Source organism: Kryptolebias marmoratus, linkage group LG14 (genome assembly GCF_001649575.2).
Source record: "Kryptolebias marmoratus isolate JLee-2015 linkage group LG14, ASM164957v2, whole genome shotgun sequence".
Classification (NCBI taxonomy): Eukaryota; Metazoa; Chordata; class Actinopteri; order Cyprinodontiformes; family Rivulidae; genus Kryptolebias; species Kryptolebias marmoratus.
The window spans coordinates 5,396,195-5,417,693 of record NC_051443.1 but is presented as its reverse complement, the minus strand read 5'-3'; the positions used below and the strand labels follow the sequence as shown (position 1 = coordinate 5,417,693).

General features: G+C 38.7%; 1 protein-coding gene across 1 annotated transcript in view; it reads left to right on the top strand.

Annotated features, from left to right (window-relative positions):
* LOC108242607 (netrin receptor UNC5D) overlaps positions 1 to 21,499 on the top strand; it is a 340,333-nt gene that overhangs the window by 184,182 nt on the left and 134,652 nt on the right. The window contains exon 2 of the mRNA XM_017427560.3: positions 13,662 to 13,868. Coding sequence (XP_017283049.1) covers positions 13,662 to 13,868 — 207 coding nt within the window. The remainder of the gene's footprint in view (positions 1 to 13,661; positions 13,869 to 21,499) is intronic.

The window sequence follows — 21,499 nt, the reverse complement described above, 5'->3', positions numbered from 1 at the left end:
ACCACTGATTGCATTTTAATTAATCTTTCAGAACATAATCTTTGGGTGTATATGTACAACTAAATAACTTTTGGAGTCAATCCAATTCAAGATTGCTACAACAGCTAACTGATATTAGCCAACACAGAAAAATGTCTATAAATCACTTTTACAGTTATTGATCTAAAATTTGATGTGGTAGTCACTGAGTCATTCTCAACATCTAATCTGAGTGTGATATCTTGTGATTTTCCATGGGATTGCACGTAACACTGTTTTCAAAGTTTGACAAACTTTGTTATTTTCAGCATAACATGATCTTAGTTTAAAAGATTCACAAACGTCTCTGTTTTGGCATAGTTGCTTTTGTAGATGCACAGGAAGTGAATGTGAGGCCTGTAAACCCTAACAAACCTTAGCTCCTGAATGGAAAAAAAAAAAAAAAAAAAAACTAAGTGTATTTTCTGAAAATGCCCAAAAAAGAAAAACCTTTCCTGCCATGGACGCGTATGATCTGAACAGATGCTCCCCCAGTGCTTCTCGCTAGCTTTAACACCCACCTATCATCTGCTTCAGCAGTCTCCTTCCACCCCCACCCCCTCTGCTAGCCTCACCTCTAATCCTCAAACTAGCCCATCCATCTGCTGCACAAATTTGCGTCAGTACAGCCTAAGAAAGCATCTCGCACTGGGCATATATAATTAATGCTGTGTTGACCATTGCTAAGCTGTATTTATGCATGTAGTTACAAAGAAAACGTTTGATGAAAGTCAGTGTTTACATCAATGAATCAGAGCACCAAATGTGACCCTTTCACAAACAAATGCTGCACCTTAGTCCTCAAACCTGTTGCTCAAATGTTACCATGGTGACATAATTAGCGCCTAATTGTGCCACTTAGTCTTAATAATTAGGAAGGAATTACTTGATTGTTTAATTGAGAAGCACCTGTGTCCCCACATCTTGAAGCTGAGTGCAATTTAGTAATGTAAAAAAACGTTTTTTTTTTATCTTTGTTGCTACTTGAATTCATTTTATGATAAAAACATTGCATTTGCATTTGAAAGGGGAATTGTCACAAATATAAAGTAAGAGAAATAAGTATAATCATTGTTACATAGTTGAGTTTACTAATATTGCCTTATTTTTCACTTTTAAACCCTTTTCAGACATGCACTGTTTTGCATTTATCAGATGTTAACTGAACACTGGCTTCTTCAGTGTTGCCAAAATGCAAAAGGCCAGTCCTAAAATGTGTGTTTTTGTTTTTCTGTGTGTTAGCAAAACATCTCATGAACCTCTAGATAGATTTTAAGGAAATCCTCAGAAATTAATCACTGCATATACATCTACAGCTGATTAACTTCTGGAGTCACCCCAATTCAACATAGCCATTTCAGCTAATCAAAATACATAAAGAGTTATACCTCAGTCAATTTTACATACTGAATTAAAATTTGTTGTGGATTTAGCTGAGACTAATTCTCAACACACCCTCCAAGCACTACACATTGCATGACATCTTAGCTTAAAAGTATGTTTAATAACTATAAAAGTCAACTGTCAGAAAAATATATTTTTAAACTACAAAATGGTTTTCAATTAAACTTTCAGAAAGTAATCACTGGATAAATATCTACAACTGATTAACTTTTGGAGTCAACCCAGTTCAAAAGGGCCACCACAGTGAATCGATCTGAGCCAACACGATAACCAATATTGAGCTAGATATTGGTGGTGGTAGTAGCTGAAAGTCATCCTCAGCACATACTCTCACTGCAAACACCTGTGAGATCCTGCAATATTGCACAAGATCATACATAACATCATTACAAGGCCTGTAACTCTATCACTTTTCATCATAAAACTCTGGCATGAAAGGCGGCAGGTGATCTGCATTCCTTCAAAGAATGCTGAGCCGTCTGTCTAGAGGCTGTTTTGATAAGCATGCAGCTGTTAATACATGCTCAGAAAGATCTGGATATGAGTCTTAGTTTGACATATTTTTTTTTTTATCTTTGGGAAATAAATTAGCACTAACAAGACATTGGTCTCCTGTTTTTTTTTTTGTAAGGTTTTATTGTTTGTTTTGTTTTGGGTTTCTTTTTTTTTGTCCTCAGCCAAATGGAAGGGAACTACACAGAATGTTCACCACCTCATTTTGGGTCAAAGCGTACCTGGAGCCTCGGAGACTGTTGGCACAGTTAGACAGCTGACCGCAAACTTTCAGCAGAAAAATGAAAAATGTTTTCTTCAGTTGACATCTGCCTCCCTCATTATTGTTTGTGTGAAGAAAATTTTTTTTTTTAAATCCTGCAAGTGAGGAGCCAGTAGAGCACAGTTACTGTTGTCACAATGATGCTGCTTGAGTGACCTTGACAGAGGCTATGAGTTGAAACCCATTGGTCAAATAATAAATCTGCTCACTCAGTAATACAAGCGTTTGAGTCTTATTATCACCGGCTGCCAAAGATAAAAAGGTTATTAGGTTTTGCCCCCGTGTGTGTGTGTGTGTATATGTGTAAACCACTGAACACAGTCTTGTGAAACTTTCAAAAAAATAATTATTGGATGTACATCTAATCTAATTAATTTTTGGAGTCACGCTATTCAAGATGGCTGTCATAGTCAACAGTCCTTAAACACAAAAATAGCTCTAATAGCAATTTTACAGATATTAGGTTTAAATTTGGTGTGGTAGACACAGAGTATCATCTCCAATATTTACTCTAAGCACAACACTTTTGTGTAAATCTTTGCCATTAACTGTTGACATAAACCCTTTTTGTCTGTTAGCAAAATATCTAATGAATCACTGGATGGATTTTAATAACCCTCACAAAGTAATCTTTGGATGTACATCTACAACTGATTAACCTTTGGAGTCAATCTAATTTAAGATGGCTGCCACAGCTAACTGACATTAGCCAACACAAAAAGGGCTACACCTTAGTCAATTTTACTGATATTGAGCTAAAATTTGGTGTGGTAGTAGCTGGAAGTCATTGAAAACATACTCTGGGGGCTAACACATTTTGCAAGATCTCACAGTATCTCAAGGTTGTGTATAAATGTAGCCCTTCTCCTGTATCATGTGTGGCCTTTCAGACATTTGCTTTGTAAGGATTATGGTGAAGCATTAGAGAATAGATGGTAATTTGCTTAGTTGTGAGAAAATTACAAATTGCTTTAAATAACACTTTGAAAGTTGTACGATTTTTCTGTTTTTATGAACTTTGTTTTTGATAATTATTAACAAAAAAAAATCGATGCATTAAGTGGTGTTCTCTCAAGAGTACTGCAAAAATAACATGATACCGTAAATGACTTTCCAGTCAAGAATAACACCAGAATTCACTTTCTTGTGAAATAATGTTTTTTAGGGGGATGTGCTGTTGCATCACTGGACTGTATGAATGAAATCAGTCATTCTTTTTTGTTTTAGACTCAAAGGACAGAACTTAAAAGAAAGGACCTGCAGGTTAAAGTCGGAAAAATGTTGCTTAGTTCAGGCAGAACTGGTAAACAAAAGCAGACAACACTGAAAAAATAAAACAAAAGAAATCTGATTCAGGCGTTTGTCTGGATCAAGCAGGCAGGCAGAAACAGAAAGGCTATCTTATTTTATTGTTATTCTTTTTTCTTTGTAAGAGAGGCTTCAACACTTAAAAGCCTTTTATAGATGGGATTGTGTTTAAAAAAAACATGTAGGTCCTTGAATAACTTGAAACTGACAAAAGTAACAAAAGGAAAAGAAATTCTACAAATCAACTAATAAAATTCAGTCATTGCTTCTGAGTTTTTGGTTTAACGGACATTAACATTCTGTTATGGGGCTGTTTTGCTGCATCTGATACAGGGGGTCTAGAATCTGTTTAGGGTGCAATAAAGAGAGAGCACACCTATCAGAAAAAAATGCTGCTTGCTTTATTTTTATGTATTTATTTATTATTTTTACTGATTATTAACTATTTGGACATTTGTGGCATTAAAAGTCAAAAATGAACTGTAAGAGTCTTTCCTTATGCATAAAACCATCTTTATTTTACTCAGAACAGCAAGGACAAATTGAAAATTAAACCAGTTGAACACTGAAAAACATTTAAGTGTATGTGTGTGTGTGTGTGTGTGTGTGTGTGTGTGTGTGTGTGTGTGTGTGTGTGTGGTGTTTTTTTACATGCATGAATATGACTGAATTAATATGCTACTTGCAGACATGTTTCTTACATGTGTGAAAAGTTTTTTTCTGTTCTGGTTGGAGGGTCAGGACTGGCATCTTGTTCTCTTGCTCCCCCCGGCATGCCCTGTCTGGTTCCTGGTGCAGGATTCTGGTGTAAGCATCCAGTTGTGTTTTGTTGATCTCCATTGCCAAACATCATTCTCCCTTCCATGTTGGTTATCACAAGCAGGATCTTCTCACAAATGGTGGTATAAATAGCTCAAATGTTGTCTTGATGTTTTGACCATATCTATTAGGCCACGGAGTCATTTTGATGTTGATCTCTGTTGATGTTCTGCATTGCATGTTATAAGGACTTGGATTTGAAGATGTCTCTTCTGGGTTCTCTTCATCAAAAGTCTTTTTCTTCTTTTTCTTTTGGCTGTTCCCTTTTCAGGGGTCACCACAGCAAGTCATCCTCCTCCATCTAACTCTGTCTTCTGCATCCTCTGTCCTCACTCCAACTACCTCCATGTCCTCTCTGACAGCATCCATACGTCTCCTCTTTGTCTTTTTCCTGCCAGCTGCATCTCTAACATCCTTCTACCAATATACCCACTGTCCCTCCTCTGCACATGTCCAAACCATCTCAGTCTGGCCTCTCCCAGTCGTTTAACCTGTGCTGTACCTCTGATGACCTCATTCCTAACCCTATCCATCTTTGTCCCTCCCAAGAAGAACTTCAGCATCTTCAGCTCTGCCACTTCCAGTTCTGTCTCCTGTCTTTTTGTCAGTTCCACTGTCTCTAAAACATACAACATAGCTGCTCTCACCACTGTCTTGTAAACCTTTCCTTTGACCTTTGCTGCCACCTTTTTGTCACAAATCCTCCTCTTCATCAAATGTGCCTTGTTTAAAGTCATATTGAACATCATCCTCTTCCTCAGACACATCCTAAGTTTGGTTTGCTGTCTGCCCTCAGTATGACTCTTGTGACCAAAGCTAAGATTAATAGCCCTATTGACAGTAAATTTCTTGCTCATGTTGGCTAATGTTACTACAGAATGAAACCAGTTACATCTCACCCAAACCTATTAATAGATGCCATTGTTTATCATCTGTCAAAATTTATCAATATTCTGCTAGAAAGTTTGTGTTCACGTGGGAAAGGCGTAGTGTTAGGTAGCTATGAGTCTGTGTGCGTGTGGTCGGGCAAAGTGAGCCATTTTTGATACACAGAGCAACCCAAATGATGCATGCAACAGCTAGTATTCTCTGCTGGGTCTTATTTGACCTGTAACACCACAATGTTTCGGCCATCAAAATTGACTAAAATGGTAATAAATTCTTATGTTGTGTTAAAATAGATGTTTTTGAGAATGTCATAAAGCCTTGTTCCAATAATAATAATTTTAAAAAGCAAACAGTACTTTTTACATATCTAAACTTGAAAATGGGTCAAATTTGACCCAAACACAAAATAAAGGTTAATCGGTTCATCTATCAGGAATCCACCAGTTGACATTGCCTGCTCAACTTGTACATTCAGTAAGACACAGGAAGTCTGACACTGTATCTAAGCTAAAGAAGAGAATGACCATCTGGGTGGAAGCAGAGCATAGGGTTCAAAGGTCACACAGCATGACTAACCTGCACATCTGTGAAGGCACCATTAGGGCTGAAACAAATAGGTTTGGGGCATATTAAAGTAAAGGTTGATTTGTTTCAAAAAATAAATCCCCCACTTCAGCACAACAACATGGCTCTGTTCTTAGAGTCCAGGTGGTAAACTGGTTCCCCTTATGCCCAGAGCTGCCACCCACTAAAATTTGATGAATTATACAAAAACAACAAGGGGGAAAAAAAAAAAAAAAAAAAAACCCTTCTGAGCAGATGAAATCATTTTCAAAAACTTTAGGGAAATATTTTGTTTTCCAGCACCAGCGCAGTAAAATTGCCAAGTTCTAACAAAAACAACAATAAAAGTAAAGCGTCCACGTACCCACTTGATCTTGCAGCTGAACTCTGAAGCAGAAAATTGAGAGGAACAAAAAAATTACAAAGAGCGACAGCTGTATCTTTGTGTGTCTGTGTAGGTGTCTCCTCATTCTCAATCTGTGTGTCAGCAATTCAGTCATTTATAGCATCATGAACTAAAATAAAAGATTAAGACAACTGTTTATAATCTTTGCATATGAAGAACAGGAGTTTTTGCTGTACTTAGGTGAAAAGTTCTTTTAGGCATGGACCAGTTACCAGTTTCAAGGTATATAATGGTGTTAAAAAGTCATAAACACAGTTTTTATTTTTTTTTTAATTTTGTCAAATCAAAATTTAAAATTCTTTTCGGAAACCATGGACGCCATGTCCTCTGTACTAAAGATAAGAGGGACTATCTGGACTGTTATCAGCGCACAGTTCAAAAGCTTGATTCTCTGGGTCTATGGGGGTGCATTAGTGCCATTGACATTGGCAGTTTATATATCTGGAAAGGCACCATCTATAGAGAGAAAAGTATAGAGAGGTTTTAGAACAACATATGCTCCCACCTAGAGCTGGGTGATATGGAAAAAATTCTATATCACGATATGGATAATTTTATATCACGATAACGATATATATCACGATATACCCCAATTACGTACGTTGTCAGTTATTCTCTGAAAAATATGAAAAAATAATCTCATTTCTTACCTTTTTCAAGCTTTATTTCTAAGTGACATTTAACTGAACTTTCACAAATGAGATCCGCTGCATTTTAGTGCAGCAATATATATGTACCTGTTACGACGTAACAGTATCAAATGACAACAGACTCCATTATCTTCGGCCGGCTATAGTTTCACTTTTTGCAACTTTTACAACTTGTTTGACCTTCCAGTTTTTGGATTGTTAAATATTATTTTTTCGTGGTTCTTCTTTAAATGATAGAAGAGGTTATGTTGGCATCAGATGAGAAAACACTCTAATAGCAGAATTAGCATTAGCATTAGCAGAGTTAGCATTAGCATTAGCAGAGTTAGCATATTGCCTTTTTCTGCTCCGTGTCGGACTTCTTGAACCAAATCACAGACGTCCCCCACTCGTTTTGGTAAAAGTCTTTCTTCTTGGGCTGCCTGCTAGCTGTCTCTACTTGTTGCGACCCCGAGTTTGATACTTCATGCGTCTCCATCTTTCAGCACTTATGACTTAAATGCCGACACAATATACGGTGGGTCACAGAATATGGTNCTTATATAAACTGAATGTATGCAAAGTGACAACACTAATACATTCGTCGTAGCCTACGTTATGAAATATTTACATGAATCATTGATACAATTATGATAGAAACGATAGAGACGATAGAAGAAAATATATCACGATAGACACTTTTCTGTCGTTCCCACGATATGTATCGTTATATCGCCCAGCACTACTCCCACCCAGATAACATCTTTGTCAGGGAAGGGTTGAACAATATTAGATTGCATACTACATTATCACATCATGGCTTTGTAGTAGAAGAATCCTGGTGCCTGCAGTCCAGATTTCTCACCACTTGAAAACATTTGACAGATCATTAAACAAAAATCCAGCAAAGAAGAGCCAGAACTTTTGAACAGCTGGAATCTTCTGTCAGACAAGAATGGGACAACATTTCCTTCAAAAAACTCCAGAAGCTAATCTCGACAGTTCCTAGATGTGTACAGACATTTGTTTAAAAAATGAAGGGATGTTCCATTGTGAATAGAATAGTGGTTTAGGACATTTGCAAATCATTGCATTCTGTTTGTATTTACATATTCCACAACATCATAATGTTTTCAGAATTGGGGTTTTACTATATCTGTGCATTAAAATTGAAATAACTATAAATAAAAATTACATTAAGTATTATCATATGTAAAATATAATTCATGTTAAGTAATATGTGATAATATGTAGGCAGCAAAAATAATACTAAATGCATTTTTTAAAATCAAACCAAATAAATTCTGTTGCCTTTTAAAAGAATTTTGTTGTAGTACCGTAATACTGTGAAATTGTATTTTGTTTTGTTTTTTTGCTCAAGAAACTGTCAGAATCTCATACCACCCCCCACCTAGTTTCTTCACAAGATATTGCAAAACTTGTGTTCCCTGTAGAAATGTTTACGTGCAGGCAGACACAAAGGCAGAGACGGGAAGAGAAAATAGAGCCATCACTCAGCCCTTTGGCTGTGATATGTTGTTTTCTCTTGGAGTTGGCTAAATGTATCTGTGCCCCTTATGTGTTATTGCCAGACCGAAGCATCGGTTGTAGATCATTGTGAAAAGTGTGAAGCGTAGGCCTCAGTGGCTTCCTGAATGACGGCGCTGAAGCATATCGAGGCGAGATGAACCAATAACTGCCCCGCGCCGGCCTCAACATGTAAATGAGCAAATGTTGGGAGAATGTCAAACAGCATCTTGATGCTCTGCTCCGCTGCACCGCAGGGTCTTATCACAGTATGGTTCAACACATGTACAATAAAAAATAAGGGATAGTTGCTGCTCTCTTTTACACTTTGTGATTTATATTTAGCAATTTTATGATCAGAGACAATGTTGCACAGTTTCCAGGGATAGTTAAGTGCTTGTAAGCCACCAGCCTGAGGTTAAATGGCACCAGTTTTCTTTCATGTGTCTCCTTTAATCTGTCTGCTGCAAACGTATCCCAGCAGCTAAACTGAAAAGAAATAAAGGTCTAGCATTCCTTGAAGGATTGCATACCATTGCCTTTCATGTTAGAGTTTTAATCTATGATCATTTGATGTTGAGAAACAATGATGTTATAGCCGTTTTGGTCTAACCTTGAAAATAACTTTATACGCATTCTCCTGCAATATAATGAGATGTCACACTCAGAGTATGTGTGGTAAATGACTCCACTACTACCAAATCAAATTTTAGCTCAATGTCTGTCAAATTGACTGAGTTATACTCATTTTTGTACTGGCTAATGTTGATTAGCTGTAGCAGCCATCTTGAATTAGATTGACTCCAAACGTTAATCAGTTGTTGATGTACATCCAGTAATTACATTCTGCCAGTTTCATTGAAATTCTTCCAGAGATTTTCTGCTGAAACAGGTTCACAGAATGGGCAAAAAGTATAATTGCCCACGTCTTTTTGCAGTGGGTAATCACAGTTGAGCTTTAAACATACTACTAACTACAGTGAACCTGTAATGCAAACCTAAAATAATTGTCAGTATCACTGTAGCTTTTAGAGTGGCATTAAACTGCCCCGTTAAGCATTAATTATGATGATCTATTATCAGGCGTGTTGTTACTTAAAGGGCTTTTAGAGTGGCAGCTATGTGTTTGTGTATTATTGTTCCCATCTATCACTGCCTGGCTTCCGCAAACCCAGCTATGTTTTTCATCTATCGAAACACAAATACACCGTGTCAATTCTGCGCGCGCGAAACAAAGTGGAGCGCTCCGTACAAGAGAAGCTCGCCTAGGGCTAGTCTTTTTGAAATTAAAAGCATGTCTCTTTGTTCGGCTCCAGATCCAGGAACGAGGGAGAGAATGTGAATGTGTCGCATAGAGGTAAGAGGAACGCTGAACAAGTGCTGTGATTTTCTCAGCCAGGGAATCACAGAGACCCTTTTATCTATTTCCCTCCATCAGGAGACATGCAGCAGGAAAGGTAGGAGGATTAGATTAGCTGGAGAAAAGGAGAGAGTGGCTTTTCTAATCCTGACAGGCTTTTCAGAGGTGCACCCGAAACATGGAGAGTGCAGCAGGGAGCTGGGATCGGGAGGGAGCGGGATGGTTTGCCTCAGTAAACTCTTCACACTTGCATGAAAGAGGTTCCAGCAAACTAACGGATTAGTCAGAGTATAATTACAGTCGTGGGCCTCAGATGTAGCCGAACGTGTGCTGACTGAAAGGTTCAGAGCAAAAAAGGAAGAAGGCCTGTTAATGTGTTGCCTCTGTCTTTTAACCGAGTTAACTGTTTTTAGTGAAGATCAAAGAAAAGTTTATGGCACTAATGTGGATCTGGCAAAGTTTTAATGAGCTGCTTATTTTAATTTATCCGCATTAATTCCAACCCCACCCCCTAAAAAATATGGGATTCTTAACTAAATTAAAAGCCTAGCATTACTTGAAGGAATGCATATTCAATTGACGCTGCCTTTCATGCTAGAGTTTTAAACGAAGATCGTCTCACGTTGAGAAATGACTGGATTGTATCTGTTTTGATCAAACCTTGTACAATCTCATGCAATATCTTGCATGACCTTGCATGATCTAATAGAGCTTGAAATATGTGTTATGAATGACTGTCAGCTACTACCACACCAAAATTTAGCTTAATATCCATAACATTTCCTCAGGTATAGTCAATTTTGTTAGACTAAGATTGCGTAACCATCTTGAAATGGGTTGACTCCAAAGGTTAATCAGTCATAGATGCATATCCAATAACTACGCTTTGAGAGCCCTGTGTGATATCACGAGATGTCACAGTCAGAGTAGGCATTGTGAATTACTCTCAGCTACTACCACATCAAATTTTAGCTCAGTATCTGTAAAATTCTCTGACTTAGAACCAGTTTTGTGTTTTTTTAATGCCATCTTGAATGGGGTTGACTCCAAAGGTAAATCAGTTGTAGATGTACATTCAATGATTACTTTTTGAGAGTTTCACTAAAATTTGTTGAGTGGTTAATTAGATATTTTGGTAACAGACACACACACACACACACACATACAGACAAAAACGTAATCATCCTCCTTCACCTTTTGGTGGTGGACGGTCATCATGTTAACACAAAGGCAAATTATTTATGGTTTGCACACGTTTTGGATTTGCACATCTGCCTACTTCACAAAGCCCTTTCAAAGGGAGATTTGCGCATCATTCTTGGTTGTCAACCAAACAGCTTTTCTCTGTGCTGGCACAATTTGCCAACATTGAAATGATGTCTTATATTGCAGTTCGAGGAAAACCCACCCAAATTTAGGTAAATAACTCCTGAGGCTAAACGAGACTGACTTTAAAAGAGCAGAGTTGCTTAGGATATATACACATTTTGCATCGAGTATTTACTGTCTCCTGAGAGCTGGTGGTAATTACATCTCAGGAGAAAAAACAAAAGAAGAGAAGGAATCTGCTGCACCATTACATTCACAAAAAGAGAGCTGGCATGTCAGGAAAAAAATAATTCATTCTCTTCCAGTGATTAGTCAAAAAGTGAGTAAAATCCAGTTGTTGCTGTTTGACATTTAGAATAGAAACTTTATGACTGTAGAGCATTTCAGCAGATAGACCTTCACATATAGAGGCTAATATCACAGTTTTAAGAAGGGCCTCTGTTCTCCTTTATGATCTGGAGTTCACTGTGGAAAAAAGCATTTCTCTCTCTCTGTCACCTCTGTGCCTGATGTGTTTGTGATAGATGATCAGATTCATATTGTGCAGCGAGATCTTCTGTGTTCTGATGCAAAAAAGTACAAGCTACTCACCCTTGCTGAGGTGGTGGGTGTGCTTGTACCAGAATATAATTATTATAATTTGCTTTGTAAATATGAAGGAAGAGATAGTGGTGTAAAGTGAATGAAGCTAAAAAGAGTGAACAGGCCCAGGAATGTATTCATGTGCAAATTGTTAGAACAAGAGCAACATAATGTGTGATGAAAAATGTAAATGTCATTGTCTTTTAAATTTTAATTTCAGAAATCCAGCCTAATGCATTTGGCACATACTGAGTCCTGTGTTACATCATCCGTTAACACTATTGCTTTTTTGTTACTGCTACAGTTTTGAAAGCAAAATGTTGTCTCATTTTTTTTAAATATAAAATTTCAGCTAGTTCAGTGCCTGATATTTATGTCATAATTATTGCCTGCCACCGAAGGTAAAAAAAGAAGAATGTTTTTGGCCATGTATCTATGCACTTATGTTTACCTTTCTGTGGTACTACCACCACTGAACAAATTTTAGTGAACGTTTTGGAGTAAACTCCATTCAAGTTGGCAGCCACAGCTAAACAACTTTAGAAAACACAAAAATAGCTATATATCTGTCAGTTTCATAGATATTAAGCTAAAATGTGGTGTGGTAGTAGCTGAGCGTGATCTCAAACTTAGACTTTAAGTATTAACTTTGCACAGTATCTGTTTTTACAACTTTTGTATCAACTATTGTGGTGAACAGTGTCTGTCAACAAAATATCTCATGAACAACTAGATGAGTCTTAATGAAACTTTCAGGAAGTAATTATTGAATTTACATCTATAACTGATTAACTTTTGGACTCAGCCTAATTCAAAATGGCTGCCACAACTGACTCGGTCAGTTTTACAGACATTGAGCTGAAATTTGGTCGTTAGTAGCTGAGAGACATTCTCAATACTACTGAGCGCTGACAGATCTTGCATGATCTTGCAGTGGTCCATGACATTGTGTATAACATTTACAAGGTTTGGCAAAACCAGCTATAACTCAGAAGAGGCAATAGACAATGTTCATTTTTCTGAAGGAATACCAGGTTCTTTATTTAAAATGTTTTTCTGTTGTAACATTTGCATGTTGTAGATCTTTAAAAAGTCATATATTCTCACGAAGTAAGGATAGCAACATATTCTACTTGGTTCATGTTCATACTACTAATGCAGTGATGTTTTGGAGCTGTTACCTGGGTAATCTGCTTCTTCGTTATCCTCAGTTTTGAGTAGGAATTTCAGATTTTGATTCATCAGACCACATGACCATCTCCCATATTAAAGAAGGTTGTGCTGTAGAGAAAAAGCAGTTGTAAATTTTGCTTTCTGTTTAAAAACTTGTGAATTTGAAATATCTTGCATAATTTAGAGTTGTCAAGTTTTTATGTAGTGATGGTGATTATGTGCTGCTATAAAAAGTGCACTGTAATAAAAAAGCTGCAAAAACTTATATGAAATTGTGATTTCTTGCTTTCTAACTAAGATTAATTTCTACCGATGCATTCTGTTTTTTTGTTTTTTTTGATAAACATAACATACACCAATGCCTTGGGGAAACTGAGATAACTTACCCAAAGCTTACCATTTCTCAGGAGAGTTAATCACCTCAACATAATAAGGATAGAACACAGAGAACTAACAGTCTAAATTATTAAAACAGAAAGCAGATATATTTTACTATCAATATGTTTGCTGTTTGTTTGCACACATTCTTCTGTAATAAATGATAAAACACTGTGATGCTCTGGAGGATTTATTATTTTAACATTGTGTGAATGACTGTATAACAAGACTATAATAATGGTGAATTCTTTTTTTTTATTGTATGCATCAGAGGTTGAAAATAACAGGCTTGACTATGAAGTAGAGAATATTTTGATCTTGAAGGTGAGGAAGAGAAAGAATGAAGTTAGGGGTGGACAGAAAGGCAGGTTGTCTGTCTGCTGCTCAGGAAACAGACTGTGATTATTTTTGTGCATCATATCACTCTAAATAATTAAACAATCCATAATCCCTACATTTTGTTATGTTTGAATCTTTTTTGGTGGTTGTGTTTTTCTTCAGGCCCCAGAGGTGAAGCCTTGCATCATGGCCAGTCTGGGACCCTGCCCCGCTTTCTGGAGGAGCCCGTTGATGCCTACATTATCAAAAGCAACCCCATCAAGCTGCGGTGTCAAGCCCGGCCTGCGCTCCAGATCTTCTTCAAGTGTAATGGAGAATGGGTCCACCAGAATCAGCACATGTCTCAGGAGCTCACTGATGTTGTGACAGGTAGGCTAAAAGAACAAAAGTAAAGCTGCTTCCTCTCTGCTGGCCCTTTCATTCAGCTGATCTTTTTTAATTATACTTATAAATTCAAGAGTTTTAGGCAGTGCACATTGAAGCTAAAAAGAACATTATTATCCATCACAGCAGGGGTGTCCTTTTCTTATTCAAGGTTTTTTTTAAGACTTTTATGTTCAAAAGGCATATAATCATCTGTCACTTAGCACTCAAGCATGCTGAAATTTCACTTATTTTGCACTTCTGTACCTGTTTCACCTTGGCTGTCTTTTAAATGGCATCTAACTCTCATGCCAGGATCACTGTCTGTGCCAAAACTCAAATGTGTTTCCTCACCTGCAAGTCGTTTTGAATAAAAGCATCTGCTGAATTAGGAAATGCAAATGTTAGTTTAGGTTGTGAGGCTGGAAAGATGGAGGAATTCCAAAGGGTTTTAATTCACTGCAAAGCACTGTCATTTGCAACAACTTCATTTATGACATCAATTTGAAATAGTAATGTTTTTCCTCTAAGTTTGTTTTTATACTCCTTTTTTCTCTATGTTCTTTTGGTCTGTAACCCGATTAGTGTGATGCATTAAAGTATGAAGCACTAGGGGCCCCACCACCAATACCTGAACAACAACTGGAGCCAACTGCACCGCATTACACACAGAAAATTGAAAGAAACGAACATGTCTTAAAAATTCAACCAAAACAAAAACGTTCACCCTGCAACTTTTTAAGCTTGATACCCCCATCTCACTTTTGTGCCTTGCATTTCTATGTCATATTGCAATACGTAGCTGTAAGAAAATAGTGTCACAACATCACCTCTTTAAGTATCTGATGCTCTAGTGCAGGAGTCTCCAGTCCTGGTCCTGGAGCACCACTATTGTGCATGTGTTACTTGTTTCCCTGCTCCAACACACTTGATTCAGTTGTTAAATTACCTCTTCATGTTCTGCAGAAGGCTCTTAATCATCCATTGATTCAAATCAGGTGTGCTGGAACAGAGAAACAAGTAAAACTTTCAGGATAGTGGCCCTCGAGGACCAGGATTGGAGACCACTGCTCTAGTGGTCTAACATGAGCGCCAGCAGGTTGCTACAAATTTGTGGGTCATTATGAAAAGTTTTATAGCATAAACTTTTAAACATCACATATGCACCATAATAATTGAAGTTACATAGCAGTAACCTAACAGTAATGTTACACAGTCTCATGCTGACCAACGGTATGCTAACACTTTGCCCTGTATTTCATCCAGAAAAAAAAGGCTGCCTACCATAGCTGGGCCTTGGGCCGTGGGTATCTACTGCTTCTAGAAACAGTCCAAGAACAAAAAACAAAACAAAAAAAACAGCCAGCCGTTTTTTGACAATAACTAAATGTTTTCTGGTGTCTGCAAAATGACCTGTTTCAAAAACTTCGGGATTCTTGTTATGCAGAATGCAGACTTGGAGAGCTCAGCGAAACAAAGACCTTCTCTTTCTTAAAACCACAAGGACACCTGAGGACATAACTAATGCTTTGACACGTGAGGAGGAACGCAGAAGACAATATAAAAGCATGGACTAACACACAGAATGGACAACACCTGGGCTGGTTACATTGGAGAACAGCTGAGAGTGGGCGGGGCAGGAATAGAGAACAAACAAAAGTATTGAGGAGAGGCAGAAAACACAAGGAGGTACAGAGAATTAACTTAACAGAAAATACAGAACACAAAAACTATCAAAGGTAACCACAAAACTCAGGTTTTTGTATTGTCATAATTTTACATTATTTGTTATTATACATATGTAAAGTAGTAAAGTGTCATTTATTCATGCAGTTTTATAGTATTGCTTTCTGTTAATCCATTTGTATTTAAGGATGCAATTTTACAGCTTGGAAATATTTATTATAATAATGCTTCAAAGTTGTTCCTTTCACATAGGAACTATTTGATTTATGTATTAAATAAATGTTTATGTGTCTGCCAATAAACATTACTAAACTTTTATGAACAAATCACATCATAAATAGCCTAAAGTTACTAAAAAGGTCAGTTAATTGTGGTGAAAACCTAATTAAAAAAGAAAACCAGTCCTTAGGGAAAGGTGTGGGATGTCAATCAGTTCCATGGAATGGTACCTTCATCTAAAGCTGTTTGCTAATAAATAGGCAGCCACATATAAAAATATATGTTATTAATTAGAAAAACAGAGGAGATTAAAAAGCTGTCTTTACAGCCTCAGGGGAGAGTTGTGTTATGAAGAACTGAGTTGCACTTTTTCGGTCTTGATTGTTCTGGCAGTTGGAATATTGTTGCTTAAAATGATGCAGCACATCTTCCGGGCCACCGTGTGCCACAGAAAACACTGACCAACATACTTTACAGTTAGCTTTAAACTTGTTTTTCTGAATACTTTCTAGACGTATTTGAATCCTCCCACTCACATTTGTATGTTTCAGTTGAAAACGCAGGGCTGTTTTGGGGCGAGTTATTGACGTTCTTTTCTGACTTTCCACTAATAATCAACACCTCCTCTGGCTCTGATTGACAAAGATGCTCAATGTGGACAGAATGATGCTATGCTTAACACAACTCGAAACTACAGAACAATCCCTGTCCCATGCTGATTTAAAACAGGAGACACAATATTAATGTTAAATATGAAACAATTTTGTATTTTGAGGAACATGTGGCAACCTTGGTCAGCTTTGCCATGATACTGTGGTGTAATTATGGTGATTTTATGTGTATTAGGCATTGTAATTATTTATTTCCTGTCCATTTCCTTACAACTGGTCTGTTCTTGGTAGATGTACCGTATAAATATGAAGTTGTTCACAATGTCATGTGGTTTCGGTTGTGTACATATTGTGTTGGTGAAGTATAACCAATATATACAACCCAATATATACTCAATACATGTAACAGGAACACACTGTACGTCATATTCTTTATGAGACCCAACTTTATACAACAGAAGTGTAATGGTGTGGAAAACAAGACACATCCTTGAATAACTCAGTGCATTTTTTTGACGTAACACATCAAGTACGAACTAACTGAAAGAGCACCACACCGTTATCTCCCTAGTATCATCTCTCACTCTCATCCTACCGTTTTCTTATTATTCTTGTCAGCAGCTCCTCCTATTGGCGTGGAGTAGTATTACACAACACAACATTTCCTCCCTTGTTAAGATTTAAACTTCCTCCAATGTATACTTGAACAGAATTTCCTGAAGAGTACAACCCATTATCCAAATGCATTTGGAAATTATCTGCATATTCATAGCAACAGAAATATAAAACAAATGTACTAATAAAGATTACATAAACCCTTAATTTTAACTAGATTTTCTCTCAGTATTTCTGTAATAAAACAAATTAACCCCTGTTAGTAACCAATAGCTGTATTAACAGTCCTTTTACAATTTTATGAAACAGTTATGTTTCTACATAACTTTTAAGACATAACAAAGTCTCTGGTGGATTTAGTTGTATGGGGTGTTGCACGGTATACTTGAAGCCATTCTGAGACCGTGTCTTTCCATGGCGTAGACTGTTGGATTGCAGTTTGAATGCAGGTACAGAGGCCACAATGAAACCTTTCAACGACACCGTTGGCAGCTGGATAGTAGACAGATGTTGTGGTGTGAGATATTCCTCTATTCTGGAGGAATGATGAGAAGGCTCCAGATGTAAACTAAGTGCCATTGTCTGTCATAATGTTCTCAGGGTTGCCATGGCGACGGAAAACAGATGATAAGAATTGAATAACATCGTTCGTAGTGACAGTATGTCAGAAAGCAAGTTCATAATCAGTCAATGTAATGGCAAATCTGCAAGAAGGAATAGTCATGTCAAATGGACCTACAATGTCAAGTGCAAGTTTTTTCCATGGCCCATCTGGCAGTGGTACAGGCTGAAGAGGAGCAGGGCGTGTTTGGGCAGTTTTATTTTCTGACTGGCATATGACACATGACTTTATCGCATCCTGAACTTGTGTGTCCATTTTTGGCCACCAGTAGAGGTCTCTCAAGTGCTGTTTTGTGCACACGATCCCTTGATGACTTTCATGTGCAAGTGTAATCAGAGTATGTCTAACAGAAAGTGGTGCGATGAGTCTCATACCTCTGAGGATGTAGTTACCATGAGCGGAGTGTTCATTTCTGATCTTGTAGTACGGAGCAAGTGTATCACTGACTGATTTAATGGAGGCAGGCCAGCCTTTTTCCATTTGTGTACACAGATCTGTCAGTTCAGGGAAGGAGAAGCAAGCTGAATCAAAGTCAGTAACAGGAAGAACAGACACAGTAGCAGAAATCTGAGCCACCATTTCTGGATCCAAATCTGGTACAGGATCTGACATCGCAGGCAGAGGCAGGCGTGACAGGAAATCTGCTATGTAGCTCTGAGAGCCAGGTCTGTAGATGACATCATAATCAAAACACAGCAGGCGAGCTGACCATCGTGCAATGCGCAGTCCAGCTAAATTCATTCCTTTTGTGGTCAGAAGTGTGATCAGAGCTTGATGGTCTTTCCAAAGGGTGAAACGTCGACCCCACAAATATGTTCTCCATTTCTCTGTGGCCCACACATATGCCAGTTTTTCCTTCTCAACAGCTGAGTACTTTTGTTTGGTTGCAGACAGTGTGCAAGAAGCGAAGGCCAAAGATTTCTCTGTTCCATCAGGCTGAACTTGGGCAAAAATGGCTCCTAGTCCGTAATCACTGGCATCAGTAGATATCACAATACGAAGAGAAGGATTAAACAGTGCAAGAGCAGGGCTGTTCACCAGAAGCTGCTTAATTTCTTCAAAGCTTGTCTGTGCTTCTGCAGTCCATGCATAGTTACTTGCCCCACTTCCACAAGAATGCATAGGTGCCACTATGGTTGCGAAATTGGGCAAGAACTTGGAGTACCAAGATACAGACCCCAGGAAGGCTCTCAATGCAGCAGGAGGAGCATTTAAAACAGCATCAACGTGTTCTTTGTCTGGTAGAATGCCATCTGCAGTTATGAAATGACCCAAAAAATGTAAAGATGTCTTTCTGAAATGACATTTGTTTTCATTCAGCACAAGACCAGCAGTTTTGAGCTTTTGGAGGACGGCGGTCAGGTTGCTGTCATGCTCAGCAGAAGTTTTACCGTAGATGACGAGGTCATCCAGGTAATTCTGGACAGCTGGAAGATCTTGGAGAATCTCTGCCATCATCTTTTGAAATGTGGAGGGAGCGGAGGCAAGGCCATAAGGAACTCTGCAAAATCTGAAAAGACCTTTATGTGTGATAAATGCAGTTAAATCTCTGCTACCTTCATGCAGGGGTAGCTGGTAGTATAAATTGGCTAAGTCGATTGTAGAAATCAGTGTTGCACCTTGTAGACTGACAAACAACTCATCCACGTGTGGTAGGGGATAGCAGTCTGTAATAACAGCTCTGTTTGGTTCACGGAGGTCTGCACACATCGTATTCCTCCTGTTTTGCATCCTGTTACTACAATTGGTGAAACTCATGGTGATGCATCAATGTCTTCAATGACTCTAGCTTTGAGGAGGTGGTTCAGTTCGGCTGAAACTGGAGTTCTCACTGTGAAGGGAAGGCGTCTAAGCTTTTGTCGTACAGGTTTAACTGTAGGATCCAGTCTTACTTTATGAACAAATGATTTCACACAGCCTATATCAGCAGCAGAGGTAAATGATGCAGGTGATGCATTTGTTGTCATCACAGGAGCAGCAGGAGCAGTGCACGGTGGAAGAACAGTGTTTCCAGTGATGCAAATGTGCAGTGCTTCCATCAAGTCTCGGCCAAGAAGAGTAGTTCCCTGTTTTACAACAAAAAGAGTAGCTGGTGTAGTAATAGTTCCCCTACTTTCTTCAACTTGTAAACATCTGAGTACAGGAAATGTTTTCTTAGTATAAGTAACTAAGCGAAGGTCAGGGGGTGTTGTGGTATTTCATTAAAATGTTCCTTGTAGGTTTGTTGCTACACTATTGAAACTGCACAGCCTGTATCAACAGTGAGTCGAAGAGTCTTGGTAGGTGAAGTTGTGGTGCTTAATTCAATGTCACACTGTAGGGTTTTTGATGCATGCAAAGTGTCTCTCAAATACAGCACAGTCAGATTTGGTAGCTGCACTTCACGGACTTGTCTTGTCTTAGATGAGCAGCAGACACGGGCAAAGTGACCAACTTTTTGGCAGAGATTACATGTAGCTTTAGCAGCTGGGCATTGGCGGAAGTTAGCCAGGTGTTTGTTTGAACCACACCTAAAGCAGCTTTTAGCAGAAGCTGATGCAGTAGAAGGTGCCTTGTTAGGTCGAAGAACAGAATTATTATTTTTTGTAGCTGAGTATGAATGGGACTGTATGGCTTGGGCATGGCCATCGTTGTTAGCTGTTAACGCTTTAGCTTGGTAAGCCACCGATTCCATTTGTGCTGCAAGAGTAATAGATTTATCTAGAGTCAAATCAGGTTCAAGCAGGAGTCTCTCTCCTATTCTGGAGTTGAAGATGTGTTCAACCAACTGATCACGGATCATTTCTTCAGTCTTATCATCAAAGTCACATTTCAAAGCAAGGTCACATAAGGCAGTCACGTACTGCTCAACGGTCTCATGTGGTGATTGTGTTCGCTTTCTGAAAGCATGCCTTTCTACAACAATGTTGACTTTCGGTGTAAAGCGTTTTTCTATATCAGCAACAGCAGAGGAAAATGTGTCACCTGTGTTTGTTAATGAGTAGAAAGTTCATTGTCCTTCGACTCCTAAGAAGTGTAATAAAGTCGCTCTTTTTCTTGCGTCAGGCCAAGCATTCCCTGTTGCATTAATCATGAGCTATAGTTGTTGAACATATGCATCTACATGTTGAATGGTAGAGCAGGTTCTCCTGGGCAAGGTAAAAACAACGGCGGTGGATGGACGTTAGCAGCCATGCTAATCCAGCAGGAAGAAAACTTCAGCAGATAAAAAAAAAAAAAACACGCAGGATCCTTCGTCGCCAATTTGTAATCGTGTGTAAAACAAGATACATCCTTGAATAACTCAGTGCATTTATTTGACGTAACTCATCAAGTACAATCTAACCAAACGAGCACCACGCCGTTATCTCCCTAGTATCATCGCTCACTCTTGACCTACCGTTTTCTTATTATTCTTGTCAGTGTCTCCTCCTAACGGCTTGGAGTAGTATTACACAACACAACAATAAACTTAAATTCTTTAGATCCACATAAAAACTATTTCCAAATACGCGAACATCCATCCATCCATCCATTGTCTTCCACTTATCCGGGGTCGGGTCGCGGGGGCAGCAGCCTAAGCAGGGAGACCCAGACTTCCCTCTTCCCAGCCACTTGGGCCAGCTCCTCCGCGGGAATCCCAAGGCGTTCCCAGGCCAGCCGAGAAACATAGTCCCTCCAGCGTGTCCTGGGTCTTTCTCTGGGCCTCCTCCTGGCGGGATGTGCCAGGAACACCTCACCAGGGAGGCGTCCAGGAGGCATCCTCACCAGATGCCCGAGCCACCTCAACTGGCTCCTCTCGACGTGGAGGAGCAGCGGCTCTACTCTGAGTCCCTCCTGGATGACCGAGCTTCTCACCCGATCTCTAAGGGAGAGCCCAGACACCCTGCGGAGGAAACTCATTT